The sequence below is a fragment of the Podarcis gaigeae genome, assembly GCF_964106915.1.
Source record: "Podarcis gaigeae genome assembly, chromosome: 3".
Classification (NCBI taxonomy): domain Eukaryota; kingdom Metazoa; phylum Chordata; class Lepidosauria; order Squamata; family Lacertidae; genus Podarcis; species Podarcis gaigeae.
In genome coordinates this window covers 71,818,395-71,833,374 of record NC_139680.1, presented here as the reverse complement: position 1 = coordinate 71,833,374, position 14,980 = coordinate 71,818,395, and the positions used below count along the sequence as shown (strand labels likewise).

General features: G+C 43.2%; 1 protein-coding gene across 2 annotated transcripts; it reads left to right on the top strand.

Annotated features, from left to right (window-relative positions):
* Window positions 1–491: 491 nt before the first annotated feature.
* On the top strand, window positions 492–13,831 carry TBXT (T-box transcription factor T). 2 transcript variants are annotated; one of them, XM_083732637.1, is made up of 8 exons: window positions 492–1,193; window positions 3,195–3,459; window positions 5,291–5,425; window positions 7,770–7,831; window positions 7,925–7,986; window positions 9,307–9,483; window positions 10,071–10,200; window positions 11,161–13,831. In XM_083732637.1, exons 1-8 carry the CDS (start codon window positions 988–990, stop codon window positions 11,426–11,428), a joined length of 1,305 nt encoding a protein of 434 aa, XP_083588763.1. In that variant the 5' UTR covers window positions 492–987; the 3' UTR covers window positions 11,429–13,831. The 2 variants fall into 2 exon arrangements, with proteins under 2 accessions (XP_083588763.1, XP_083588762.1); XM_083732636.1 differs by having other exon boundaries at window positions 554–1,193; window positions 10,068–10,200.
* Window positions 13,832–14,980: the final 1,149 nt, after the last annotated feature.

Genomic DNA, 14,980 nt, shown 5'->3' with positions numbered 1-14,980 from the left:
GCATAAAGAGACAGAAGAACACCCACCTACTACTGAGGAAAGGCCTGAGCTGTAGACTAGCTAAGGTTGCTTGTCATATATCTGAGAGTGAGCTCCGTTAGAAACAATGGGACATATTTCCAATGAACATGCATAGGATTGTCATGGAAATAGGAAAACTCTGCCGACCACAGAGGACGGCATTTGTTATTTCCACTCCCGCCCAGCTCCGTTTACTTGCTCTTTGAATCGAATCGTATTGATATGGGTAGAAATGTGGTTTTAACACCGAGCCACTGGAGATGAGAGTTTGAAAAGGGTTCTGAAAGCACGGAAGTCTGAATGTGGGGGCAACGTCTGGCCGCAGCTATTCGACCCCAAACTGTCTTGTTCTTTGCTGGAGGGTCCCGGCGCATCTGCCGATGGGTGGGTGGTGCTGCCAAGGCAGGCGAAGGGGATGCTGCTCCCTGGTTATGGCGCTCTTGCTGACATGGCCCATTTCCTCTGGGGCTGCAGCATGCCCAGCCACCGGCGGCTTTGATAGAGGTGCAAACATTTGGGGGCAAATTTACATAAAATACCGCGTTTAATCCCACTGGCTGCAATTAACATCACAGGCTTCCCCCCCGCGCGGGCAACGTTCTGATATGACCGCAGGGAGCCAATCAGGTGGGCGGGCCGGACACATCAAAGAGACTGTCCTCCAATCAGGTGAGCCCCCTGTCGGCATTGTGATGTCACCAGGAAGCTACTTATAGGGGGCCACGTAATTGCTCCCCGCTTGAGCAGTTTCGAGGAGCGCCTGTCAGAGGTCAAGTGGAATTAACCCCTCCGCACCCAACCTGCGGATACCTCCTCCCCCTGCAACTTCGTCTATACTCCCCTCCCCGTTTGCAACTTCGAGCGGGGTCACCCTGGACAGGTTCTCCAAGGTGGAGAGCGTAGCATCCCGATACCCTGGAGGAGCTAGCTCAGTAAGGAGGCTCTCGGGCAGGGCGGGAAGGAAGGATGACCTCTCCGAGCACGGACAGCTCCGGTAAGAGCCTGCAGTACCGGGTGGATCACCTGCTAAGCGCCGTGGAGAATGAGCTGCAGGCGGGCAGCGAGAAGGGCGACCCCACCGAGAGGGAGCTGCGCGTCACCCTGGAGGAGAGCGAGCTGTGGCTGCGCTTCAAGGAGCTCACCAACGAGATGATCGTCACCAAGAACGGAAGGTAGGAGAAAGGCAGGCAGGTGGAGGTGGACCGTCTCAGGTGGACAAGATCCACCCCCTGCTTCCAGTGACTTGCCCCGCAGGAGCAAAAACTCATAGCATTTATTCCCAATCCTCCTGTAGCTCAGATCACGGATGGAGGACATGCCTGTCGCGTCTCGGTGTCCTCCTGTTGTTGTTTTCCGTGGGGCACACTTCATTGCTGGCTGCCTTTCTCTTCCTCTTGCCCACCTCCCCTTCTGCTACATGTCCTCTCCCTTTCCCATCGCCCTTTCCCGTGTCCTCTAAAGCTTCGTTAATAGTTCCTTCTCGCTACTACTCCGTTGATCTATACAAATTCAGTTTGCAATCCGTTCTGGTGAGCTTTTCAGGGAGGGCCTTTGGTTCTCATTCACCTCACTCTTCAATTACTTGCCCTAGACAGCTCAGCTTCGTTTCTAAGGTAGCGGCTGCTCTTGGAAAGCCTCCTTAGGTGTAGGTACTTATCATTGCAGTGCCGCGCTTTCAAGGTGAATTTTGCACGCACTTTTGGGCGGCCGTCTCTCTCGTTTTGCAAAATACACCTTGCGATGAGCCAAACTTCCGTCCATTTGCATCAGAGCGTTTGCTGCAAGGCAGAAAAGGGTCCCCACAACTCAGGTGCAAAACCAGGAGGTTTTGCATGGTAAGTTTGGAATGGAAACTTACTCAACCCGCAGATAATTCTAGGCAAAACTAAGGATGGTTTTCGGCTAAGTTTTATTCTGAGTAGACTCACTGAAATTAATGAACATGTCTCAATTATGTCTATTAATTTCAGTAGGTCTACCCTGAGCAAAGCCTAGTTAAATACCACCCTAAGCAACTGGTTCCAGACAATCCTTTAAAAAGAGTCTTCAATACTCTTGCTCCAAACATTTTGACATAAAAGCAACACTACATTACATCTTATTTTCTGTAAGATGTTATACTGATTTCAGAACTTGGGCCCTAGTGCTTTATGACAGTCTTTAAAAACGACTGCCTTCCACCCCCGACTATTTGCTCTGTGATGTTGTCTCCTCCAGTTTATTGATTCTGCGAATTTCCCATCAACCTACAAACAGCTATTGTTTAGTATTTGGTTGGATTCTAACTAAGCTACCTGAACTAGGTCCCACTGAAACCACTGTGAAAAGTTAGTCATGATTATGTGAAGCAGGGAACTAAGGTCTGGATCCAACGCTTTGCAGTCCAGAGGCGTAGCCTTTGTTAGTCCTTTGCAGCAACAGCAACAAAGGGTCTTGCGGCACCCTAAAGACTAGCATTATATGTCACCGTAAGCCCGTTAAAAACCAAATCGGAGAAATAACATAAACAAAAACTTCTCCCGTTTCTTGTTTACAAGCGTGCACATTACTCGCAATTGAATTTCAGTGAAATCAAAGGACCTAGGCAATGAGGAACAAAATGCAAATCGCAAGTCGTTTCAATAGAATTGGCTTCCATATAGTTTAAGGGCAATGGGCTGCTTACACCTCCGTGGTAATTTCCTAAAGACATTTGCACCTCGTCCCTAAAACTGTTTATTCGCCAGGAATCGGACGGACGCCAGCGCTTCCTTTCAAAATAAGGCGGCTAATGGACGGCGAGCCTGTATGGCAAATCCCGCCCCGTGGATTTCACTAGGCTTTAGTGGAAGCCAGTGGAAGTCGACCAGCTTTATCCCTTGCACGTTTACTTGGAAGTAAACCCCAATGGGGCTTCCTTCCACGGGGCTTCCTTCCAGCCGTGTGTAGGAACGGCAGCCCAACAGCCTAGTCCTGTTGGGGTGAAATCAGACCTATTTGGCTTGAGTGAGGATTGAGGCCTGAAGAACCTGTGTGAAAGGAAGCCCGAGGGAGGCCTTGCTCTCCGCGAAGCCGGGCGCTCCCTTGGCTCGGGCTTTCCCCGCTCCTCGCTCTCTCCTGGGGCTCCGAGGCCTAGCCGGAGGGCGCGCCCGCCTCTTACCGGGCCTCTCCTCGCGTCTCCTTCCCTGCTGCAGGCGGATGTTCCCCGTGCTGAAGGCGAGCGTGTCCGGGCTCGACCCCAACGCCATGTACTCCTTCCTGCTGGACTTCGTGGCCGCCGACAACCACCGCTGGAAGTACGTGAACGGCGAGTGGGTGCCCGGCGGCAAGCCCGAGCCGCAGGCCCCCAGCTGCGTCTACATCCACCCGGACTCGCCCAACTTCGGCGCGCACTGGATGAAGGCGCCCGTTTCCTTCAGCAAGGTCAAACTCACCAATAAGCTCAACGGAGGCGGACAGGTGAGGAAGACCCCTCGGCGGCGGGGCTGGGGGGGGGGGCGGCCTTCCCTTCCTAACCTTTCCCTCAAGCGGTTGCCCGCCTCAAAAGCGAGAGCGGTGCCACTATGGAACAGGCCCCATTCTCGAAATGGGAAATAACGAAATGCAGCACCTTCGCGCGCCCTTTCTAAGCACGTTTTCCCCACCCTGCGGACAGAACGCTGCTGCTTTGCTTGGAGTTAACCTCAACTAAGCGTGCTTAAGGCTACAGCCTTAGTCTCATTTCCAGTTCACGACACAGTGATGTGCAGAGGTCCAGTAGTGAGAGGTTGGAGGAGCGTCTCCCTTTCTTTTGCACTATATGAACAGGTTTCCAGAATTTGGCGGTAGGAGATGCTAGTTACCTCAAGGAATAGTGGTTACCAGTTTTTCTGAGCCTCCTGAAGAGATTGGCAGTTTCCAGAAAGAGGATCTGTGTGTGTCTCTCTGTGTCTATATTTTATAGAATAGAACTGTGGGGCTACTGTGTAAGTGTAACACTCCTTACATCAGGGGTCATGGTTTGACCCCTGTTCCCAGGCTGCAGTGTTACCCATTGTTACCCCTTTCCTTCATTTATTGCTAGCTAGTTTCAGGTGTTCAGTGACCACAGTGTGGGGACATTGGAATCAGGCCTTCTGCCTGTCCCCTCTTCCAGCTTCCACAACTTTGTTTGAAGGGACCCCATGCATAGGCACCTATGTAAGCCCAGTTCAGACCTTTGGAGAAATTTGTGGAAGATGGGAACGTGGGCAACCGGGCATTCTCGTGTTGCTACCCTCCAGACCTCCCGTGGAAGAAGCACACAGAGAAGGGTTCAGATGACAATTGCAGGGTGCAGGTCTGTTCATGTGGACACAGGGGATCCTTGAAGTATTGGAGTTATGGGATTTGAAAGTTTTAAAGGTCAGAATTAGCACTTTGAATTGAGCCCAGAAATTAGTTGATAAGCCAGTGCAAAGTTAGCCTCTGATCATTTTAGTCTTTGGTCTGCCACTTTGGAATAACAGTAACCAGTCTTCATGTGACTTTCAAGTACAAGAAGGATTAACAAATATAACCTCAAAAAGCTCTCTTGAGACTGTAACCCATGGCATGCTTACCTGGCAGTAAGACTCATTGAATGTAGGGGGGCTTCAGAGTTCACCTGAGTAGGCTTGTGCTGTTTAACTAAGAAAGTAGGTGGTAGCACATTGTGGGATAGAGAGCTAGCTCGGCAATTGTCAAATTTTGGAAACTTTAGAATAGACTCCAATCATCAGGAAAACTTAAGATTTCCATTAAGGATAGTTTCATGTGTGTCTTTACTGTCATTTCTCACTTTGTATCCTGGCTATTAAACCAACTTAATGCTTAATTCAGATGTTTACTTTCTCCAAAGCTGGTTAGTATAGTTCCCTAATTTTGATGAAATAGGAAACTGATTAATTAGAGGCTTCTTGATTTGATTGCTTAACCCATGAATGGGCTGTATGCACAGGCAAAATATTGGTTAATATCTTATTAAGCTGAGATATGATCATTTGAACTGGGCCATTATTTTAAATAAGGGTAGCGACTGAAACAGTTTGGTTGCATAGGGTTGTTTAAATCAATGTACTTAAATTAGTCACATCTATTTATTTCAGTAAGTTTATGCTGGGTATCACTTAGCTGTATACAAACCTTGGCTGCCCCCCCCCATTTTTTATATTTAAACTAGTCAGTTGCTCTTTGTCATCCTTTAAGAAAAACCCACACCATATAGTAGTGTAATATCAAACATTTTCTGCTGCTGTACCTATGCTGACCACTGTTCTCCTAATATTGACAGATCATGTTGAACTCCTTGCACAAGTATGAGCCTAGGATTCATATAGTGAGAGTTGGTGGCCCTCAGCGAATGATCACCAGTCATTCTTTCCCGGAGACCCAGTTTATAGCTGTGACAGCTTACCAAAACGAAGAGGTAGGAACAAAATGAGGACGAGCCCTGCATGGATTTTCCTTCTTTGATGCACCAAAGGACAAATTTGTGGCATTAAGGAAGGGGATGCTAAGATGGTAGTGGGAAATGTTGATTGTGTACAAGAATTTAAAAGGATGCCGTGAAAGAGATGCAAGAATTGTTCTTCTCCACCGAGAACTGGACAATTAAAAAGCAGCGGAGTGTCTGGAAGGTAGGTAAATTGGGAGAAATGTTGTAAGTATAAGAAGACTAAGCCGAGTAAGTTTTGTGTATTGTGTATTTCCTTGTTTGAAGGAAAGAGGTTTTGAAGACAAGATTTGAGCAGCTATTAGCCAGAGATATTTAATCATAGTAGGGACAGCTGCATATTCCTGCCTTGCAGGAAATTGGACTAGAGTCCCTTGCAACTCTAAGGAAGGGTTGACTTTATAACATGGGGGTCTGGACAAATAATTCTATATAACTTGTTTATTTCATACTTCTAGTAAAAAGTAACCCCTTTGCTGCATTTTCAGTTGAATGTCAAATGAGCTTGTTTAGTTAAAATTATCCTTTTATTCAGAAAAAGAAGAGCAACACTGCTGTAGTTTCTAACCTTATGCCTTCACTTCACAGCCTTCTTTGTAGAAAAATCTAATCAAATGTTGGACTTTTTTCCAATCCCCCACCCCTGAACTATGTGGAATTTGTTTTTAAATAAGATGTGTTTAAGACCTTCATCAAATTTAATGTGTTGTGCTGAACCAATGTATCAGGTTAAAATATAATAAAACATTCACAGATTTTCAATACATGCAAGATTTTGAGGATATTTAATGTAGAAAATAGTTTCAAGGTGACAGCATGATCAAACATTCTCCTCTTGAAAAACTCCCTGTAAGCAAATTAATTGACTCAAGAGAACCTAGATTGCGTACTGTTAACACCAAACAACTTTTCACAGGCTGTAAATTGAGAGATGATGTAAAAATCCATATTTTAAAATGTTTGATTGCATCCCCCCCGTCAGCTGAAAAGAGTATTGGAAAATCCCAAACTTGATTACTTAATGTGAGAAAATAACTATTGAAATATCAAGAGTAGCTTCACCATGGATTAATATGTGATATTATTTTATGTTGCTGTATAACTTTAACCTATACCCTAACGTAAAATCTCACAGTTTCTCATTTAGAGTAGTGTAAAGAAATGTAAAGAATGTGATTGCTTAGTTGCCAAAATAGGGTATGTTTATATAAATGTTAATCTTGCTTTATATGTGTCCTCTTTCTAAGAATGTAATAAGTAACCACCAGTCTAGCCTGTTGCGTCTGAATCAGTTGCTAAAGTTTAATGTAACTATTATATTTCTAGCTTTCAGTATCCAGTTAAACTCAGGAGAAGATTCAGGATTTGTTGTCATTACAGTTTCTGGGTCAACTTTTTATGAAAAGTGTTATTTTCATAACTGCTACCAAAGTAGTACAGCTAATCAAACTGCATGATCAGCAGTAACTCTTGAGTATTGTTTCCCAAAAAAGCTGGAGGGCAAGCCCACCAAATGTATTTGCTTATTTAGGAAAATTTATAAACAAGTTAATAAAAAGCCCTCAAGTGGTGAATATAAAAATTTATACAAAGATGGAAATGTGTATTTGCCTCTAAACACCCCTTTCAGCATAAATAATTTCCAAAACAGTGTGTGGGGGTGGGGGGTGGACATAGATTTTACAATGGTTAAATATCAGTGAGTGATAAGTTTTCAAATACTACATTATGTGAAACACATAATCAGCAATTAAGGAGCCTGAAACCAAATTGTTGACCAGTCTTCTGTTAATTCTGCATGCAACACTTGCAGTTTCCCACATATGAAATTTTAACTTTTTGTGTTTCCTTGAATAACAGCTGGTAAAGGTGTGATACAAGTCCTTTGCTGTTATATTATGTGTGCTCGATTAATAACTCAAAAGATGTTAACTACTTTGTTTTAATGTGACCGTGATATTCATCATCAAGGTATTTTTCACTGTTGTGTTACCTAGAAACCTGAAACTTTTTATAACTGTTTTTAGTGTAACCCCCCTTCTTATGTACTTCCTTAACAGGATAATAAAACCAGGCATTTAAATCAGGCAAAGTGGGTGGGGGGAGGTTGTGGTGGAGAGAATGATTTCAAAGCATGCTGTTGCCGTGTGTGAGCTGTTTAGTTGCTGTTTTGTTAATTCCATTCTGAGCCATTTTCCCACTAGAAACCATTGTGAACTACCCTGGGGAGTTGGTAGAAATGTTGTGTGACTACTTCATGAAAAAAATGTGTAAAAATGTCAATTTGAGACTTTTTGTTTCTGTTGTTTTTTTTTAGATAACAGCTTTAAAAATTAAGTACAATCCCTTTGCAAAAGCTTTTCTTGATGCCAAAGAAAGGTGAGATTTGTTGTCTGCTTTCAGTTGCATTTATGAATCATATTTCTGCAAAGAATTTAATTTTTTGGCTACAAAATATCATTTCTTTGGCAGAAGTGACCACAAGGACATGATGGATGAAGTGGGAGATGGTCAGCAGTCAGGGTATTCGCAATGTATGTCTAAGCTCTCTTCTGAAAATTATTTTATAGTATGCCTCCAAAATCAGTTCTCCTTTGCTCAGGTACCTTTTTTTGCTATGTATCTAAGGATATTTTAAATAAATATAGTACAAGTCAAAGTGCTGACTTGTAAATGTGCCCGTTTCCAAAACATAGCTACTTTTGTTTCTTTTGCCTATATCTTCTGGTTTTGCATTTTTCTAATTGTGTGCAGTATATTTAATTACAAAGACCAATAGTATATTTTTAACAGTTCTTATAGTGAGATCCATGAGTGTAATAGTGCTCAACCTTTCCCCCCCTTTTTTTTCCTTTCCCCCTGCTCCTTCTTGAACATTGAGGGAGAAGAAGAATCTGCACCCAGTTTCCCCAAAGCACACACTGGGGAACAATGGGATTGTGAACAATTAAGTAATATAATATGGGGTGTATTTATTCACAACTAAGTTTTACTCTGAGTAGACCCACTGAAATTAATGGACTTAGTCACATGCATTAATTTTAGTGAGTCTGCTCTGAGTAAAACTTAATTAAATTCCAACCTACACTGGCAACTTCTTTCTTGAGCCAGGATAGAATTTGCACATTTCATAATGCCTTGACCAAAAGTAAATCTATGCTTAGCAACATTCCATATCCCACTGAAGTTGTCACTGAAACCCTCCATTGCTTTTAATGGCAGAGGCCTGCATCTATAATCTTTGATGTAGGGAAGAAAGCATTCTGTGTGTCTCATGGAAGCATTTATATCCATGGAACTGAAATCCATGGAGCTGGAAATACAGAAGAACAGCTATGCAGTTTCGCTGCCCTAAATGAATAAAATGCAAACACTAGGCCAAGCATCTCACAAATTCTGAAAGAGGCTCTCTGAAATCCCATTGAAATCTATGAACGCTGGCAGTAGTGTAAAGTTTTTGGGTATTTGAGTGTGATGTTACCCTTGCTGGAAGTGGAATGCACAGTTTGATGACATCACAAGTGAGGCTATTTATTTATTTATTTATTTATTTAATTGTCTTTCTCCTAGGTTGGGATTCAGGGCAGCTTACAACATTATAAAATACAGAGTCGTAAAAGAAACTAGTTAAAACCAATAATTGAAATACAGCCTGGATGTTTGAAATACAGCCTGGATGTTGGGAGAGGGAGGAGAAGTTATAACAAGGATGCCGTTTTTGTAGCTCCTCTGTAAATATAAGGATTTAGTTACTTGGTGCTCTGGGACCTCAGTTGCGCACAAAGGCCTCACTGCATTTTGGACAGGTCTTGCTGCTATGTGTTGGCCTAGTGAAATGTCCCCTCTTTTTGCAGTAGGTGGCTGGCTGATTCCTGGAACAGGGACTCTGTGTCCTCCTGCCAATCCTCACCCACAGTTTGGAGCACCTCTGTCACTCTCCCCTGCTCACAGTTGCGAAAGGTACTCATCCCTGAGGAATCACCGCCCTGCCCCTTATCCGAATCCATACACTCATAGAACCAATTCTCCAAGTAAGTTTATTTATTTATTATTATTGGCCTCTGGTGGTTTGCTGTTGTGGGAAATCAGCTGGCTGATCAAATATCAACATGAACATACAGAATGGACAAAAATCTGTTCATAGTGCACTTGATGACTGTTGTCAAGAAGTAGCAGGCAGTGATTTGATTTATTTTTCACTCTGCCTTATTGCTTATTAATGCTTTGTGTGTGTGTGTGAGCCAAGTGATTTTTGTTTTACTTCTCATTGACAGCCTATTATTAATATCATTTATTGTTCATTCTCTGTGGGAGTCTAGTATATGCCTATTTCACAGACGTACACCAATGCTGGCAAGAAGCAGCACTCAGTTAGAGACTGTCTGTGCCCAGTGTCAAGTCCTTGCCTTGGCATCTACCTGCTGAACCAGGTACTTGAATCAAAACACTTGTCTGTGCAAAATTCCATCTATAGTCCACAAATAAAACCAAAGGAGGAAAACAAATCACTTTGACTCTCCCACCCACTGCCAGATATAAATATAAATATTTCTAGAGCTTATATTTGCACTGAAAATAGGGGCTGCGCTTCTCATACAGATGCTTTCCTTTACAGCAGCATATGGTGATAGTTCTTCAGCCTGCCTTTCTATGCTCCAATCCCATGACAACTGGTCCAGTTTAGGTGTCCCACCCCCGACAAGCATGCTGCCTATGAGTCACAGCACCGGTCCACCAACCAGCTCCAGGTAGGCTGTATTCCCTGAGCAAGGAAGCCATCAAATTTCTATAATGTGGAATGTGACCTTTTCATTAGGAAAACTGCTGAGAAAGTAACACTGATATTGGGTGTGGGAAATCTCTGGCCTGAACGCCTAATAAAGCCCAGCACACATCCTAGTTAGGGCCATTAGGCCATTTTTTCCAAACCATGCCAACCTGCCCCATACTTGATGTAAGTTGCGCCCACAAAAGATTTGTTTTTTTGTTTTTAGTCACTTGACATCATTGTGATGTCAGGTGATTAACAGGTGGGTGTCTCACCCACCTGTCAAAATGGCCTGTGTGTGTTGGGGTATTTGGAATCCAGCCCACTGGCCCGGACATGTTCCCCGCCCCTGACTTGCAAGGAGCTAAAGGGGTTACAATTAGTTGTTTTTTAAGGAGTGGGGGATGCAACTATTTCTCCTTCCTATGGACCTGTCTTAAGGACCTCTGGTGAGGTGGGACTTTATTTCCCTTTGAAGGATTTCCCAATTCGGTTGAAGAACCTAAAAGTCTGCTGTGAACCTAATCTGCATACTAATTGCCAAAAACGGGGAAAATATCATTCTAAGAGCTGTCAGGTATTTTATGTTCTATGGCTGCCAGCAGGATTCCAGAGTGACTGTGTGCAAGCAAACAAATTCAAAAACACTTCTCCATTTTGCAGAATGCCCAAATGTGTTGGTAGCATAATAAAGGAATTATACACCATCAAGTTGGAGGAAGGGATTCATAATTATCTGATGTTGGAACCCAGTGTGACATCTTCTATCCCCACTTTTGCAGCTGGGGCTTGGAGGCTGGAAGAATAAACTGTCCAAGGCTATGCAATGCCCACATGACTGGAGAGAGTCCAAGTTCAACATTCTGTTCATGAGGCAGTACTGGGCCCCCAAGTCAAGCTTGCATTCTGAAATCTCTCTCTTTCTCTCTCTCTCTTGCAGCCAGTATCCCAACCTGTGGTCTGTCAGCAACAGCACCGTCTCGCCTGTGTCACAGTCAGGTGGGATGCCCAGTGGGATAGGATCCCAGTTTTTACGAAGCTCCACGGCCCACTATCCCACCCTCCCTCATTCTGTCACCACCCCTTCCTCAGGATCTCCATTGTACGACAGTGGGACCCCTACAGACGTTGCCGACAGTCAATACGATGCATCAGTGCATGCTAGACTTTCTTCTACATGGACTCCCGTAACAACCCCTTCTATGTAGGCCTTTCCTTTGGACAAAGGACTTTCTAGCTGCTCTAAACCAGGAACACAGAAGTAATGTTTCAGGAGGGCAGAAGGAAAAGGCACATGCTAGCAGTAATTGCTAGCAGTAATTGCTTTATGCTCATCTCAGTATTAGAGTGTGATGATAGTGGCACAGACACCTTACGAAAGCGGGTATGAAACTTGTTTGGCAGCACAGGCCATGTTGGGAGTGTTTGCCACCCCTTTTTTCCTCTCTGCAGTCATGAGGGCGAGAAATGTTGCCAACCCTGAGATACAAGGGCTCTCCCTTTTCAAAATAGGCCTTTTCAGTTTTCAAATTTCACCAGAAGCAAAATGCACCAAAATGGGAATGAGCTGGTCATGGATTATATATATTTTTTTACTTCCTCTGGGCTGTTTATATCCATCATCTATCATCTATCTATCTATCTATCTATCTATCTATCTATCTATCTATCATCTATCTATCTATCTATCTATCTATCTATCTATCTATCTATCTTTCATCTCCTTTTTTTACTCTACTGAGGGATAAATTATGCCATGTATCATGTATGTATCTCATTCAATCACTAGTCGCAGAAGAATGAGTGAACAACTTATATTGAGAAGTAACGTGCATGTTTTCTAGACTCGAGTGCTTGATCTGTGCTGGCTGTTTCACACATGCAAGCCATCGCTTGCATATTCATTGCTTGGTGACAGCAACTTTGTGTGAACTTCCATTAAGTGATGACTTCTCATTTGCTGCTCTTTCATTGTGCTTTATCATTAGACACATTTTTCAGCCCAGTTTGTGCCAGGCCCATAATGAATGGGTTAGGTGACTAGTTCAGCTTGAGTGTGAATTGTACTTTCATACTAAACAACTTGAGGTTTGTTTAGTATCACCTGTTGGACACTGCAGGTGATATTTTAATCTGGACAGGAAAAGAATGGTTTGCCACATGTGGAGTGATGTGAACTGTCCCCAACTGATGAGATTTCTTGTTTGAAATACCTAGATGGAATCAGCATTAAAGGACGATAGATAGCTAGAATAAAAAGTGCACTACTATAATGGACATGCCTTGACCATATTATTTCCCTAATTTGCAGATTTATGCACAACTATATGTTTATTACTTTGTTACTTTTGAAATGACAATCAAAAAGAGCTCTTTCCTGCATAACAAATGCAGTTTTTGAAGTTTTACAGACCAGTTATTGTTTTTTTAAGTGCCTCTTTGTATAGTGTGCTTTGTTCTTGTGCAGTGTACGTGTTTGCTCAGAAGTAAGACCGTAGTGGGACTTACTGCGAGGCAAGTGTGCCCAGGCTTAATTGCAGTCTTAAAGCTGATTCACTGCAAAAGTTCCTGTACAAATACTTTTCCCCCCACATTTACACATTGCATATACTCAGTGAGAAGCCAATGCAATCAAAATAGCGAGAAGCAATCATCTTACCAATATGTGTACAAATGGTGAAACTGCTGTGCATTCATTTGCCACACACAATCATGCAGGCTATCTGTATGTGATTTTCCTATATGAAGTGATACCTGTTTAGGAAATTGGGGTGCGTCTGTGTATAGCTTACCTTTAAAGAGAGGATTGCAAATGATTTTCAGCCTATTTAAAGGGCTGTTGTCTAAGGGCTGTTTGAAGACCTTTAATTTTAATATACTTGAAACCAGGCTCAAAGTAGAAAGTGCACATTTGATAACCTTTTTTCTAATTTATTTTATTTCAGTATTGTCCGCCGATGAGCAATATTTATTTGTTAGTATAAGCTTTTGTATATGTGTATATGCTTTTTCTGTGTACTTACAGAGATGAGAGTTTGTAGTCCTGATATTGTTGGACTCTCATAAGCCCCAGCCATTATTGCCAGTGATCAAGAGTTAAAGTCCAGCAACTTCTGGAGGGCCACAGACTCCTCATCCTTAGTTTACTGTATCTTAAGACAATCACCTGGGGGACACTTCTCCCAACAACACTTTTTTAATGTGTCAGACTAGTGCTGCTTTTTCAGGTTAGCAAAGCCAAGCCATATTGTTGTCTTGGGTCTTATAATTCCATTCATATTAACAGAATTTTGCATCCTCAGAGGACTGGAGACAAATTCCACCATAGGCCAAGGTGGTGGAGGGCTTTAATTTCATTGCTTACAAACTGCTAGCAACAAGAAAGCCAACACCGTTGTGGCCATTAATTGATGTTATGTCATATGTCAATATACTGTAAATAAGCTCTCATGTTTTATTGTGAAAGCTAATTCTTGTAAATTAAGTCTATGCAATTATTATTTTTAGTGCCTTCTGTTAGGTGGTTAGCAAAACTGTATGTAATTGTGCTTTTATCATTTTAAATGTATTCAGTTAAACTGCAAAATAAAGTAGTATATTTCCTTAATAAACCAAATGCTTAGCTGCCAGTTGCTGCGAATACTTGTGTCACACCAGCAAATAGATTACCTTATGGCACAAGAACCTCTAGACTGAAACAACTGGATGATACTTATTATTGTACTACTGCATATGACAGGATGCAACACTACAACCAAGGTGCCTGAGTTTCTGCAACTTGACTGAATTGTTTATTACTTGCATTAATTTGATGGAACGTTTGTTTCATAGCTAGAATGTTAGATTCCGTGGGCAGCAACAATATATTTTTTAATATGCAGTGTATATGCCCATACTTACCTTTCTTGGTTAAAATGGATGGACTGGGCAACCATCAGATTTTCAACTCTCGGTTCCCAGTGGCATACCTCCTTATTCTCATCTTCCAACAAAATCTCTTTTGAGGATCAGGATGCATCTTAGCAACAAGTGCTAATGGAAATGTTACTATATATTGTTGTTGGCATCTGTTTGGAGAGACAATGGAGTGCGCCTCTGGGGGTGAAGTCAAACTGCTGCATTAGCAGCACTGAAGTGACCTCCCTGGGGCACAAGTCTGGACAGTGTGTATGGAGGTCCTGGGCTACCCAGACGACAAGACCCTCCTCTTGGCCTCGCTGGTGGGGCCCAAAGGAAAGCAGAGCAATGTGTTTCACACCAGCTTGGTTGCAGGAGTTGCCAGAAAGAGATTTACAAGGCACCATCCAACCGCCTTAGGGACTACACTCCAAAGTTGTGCAGGGTTCACTCCTTAGCCTTTTCTTCTCCCAAAGATGTCCCACAAACAGTGGAAGCTTAGGATCAAAGTTTTCTATCTCCTAGATGGGCTACCTTCCCAGGTTGATGAGCCCCATCTGCCCCGCACTTCCTTCTACAGCACATGCAGTGGGAAACTGCCTTCTGGACCGTTGGACCTACCATTGGTCTCATCCCCCAGAGCCTGCCTTCACATGCAGAGGAGATCCCTAACTCACTGAGGGTTTGAGACCCCTCATCTACCCTCACTTGATTTAGCCAGTGAAAGCTGTTTCAAGGGTGTGGCCACTGTTGCACCCTGACAGCTTCTAGGAGCCACAAGTGAGAGATGAGTGCAGGGTGGGGAACAAGGGTGGACAAACTACCCCAGAAAGAGCACAATGTGTCCCCCATCAGAGGTACAA

Coding starts and splice junctions, on each gene's coding strand:
- TBXT (XM_083732636.1), top strand. CDS start 988: ATGACCTCTCCGAGCACGGACAGCTCCGGTAAGAGCCTGCAGTACCGG. Junction 7,987..9,306: donor GCAGTCAGGGTATTCGCAAT/GTATGTCTAAGC, acceptor CTCTTTTTGCAG/TAGGTGGCTGGCTGATTCCT. Junction 10,201..11,160: donor GGTCCACCAACCAGCTCCAG/GTAGGCTGTATT, acceptor TCTCTCTTGCAG/CCAGTATCCCAACCTGTGGT.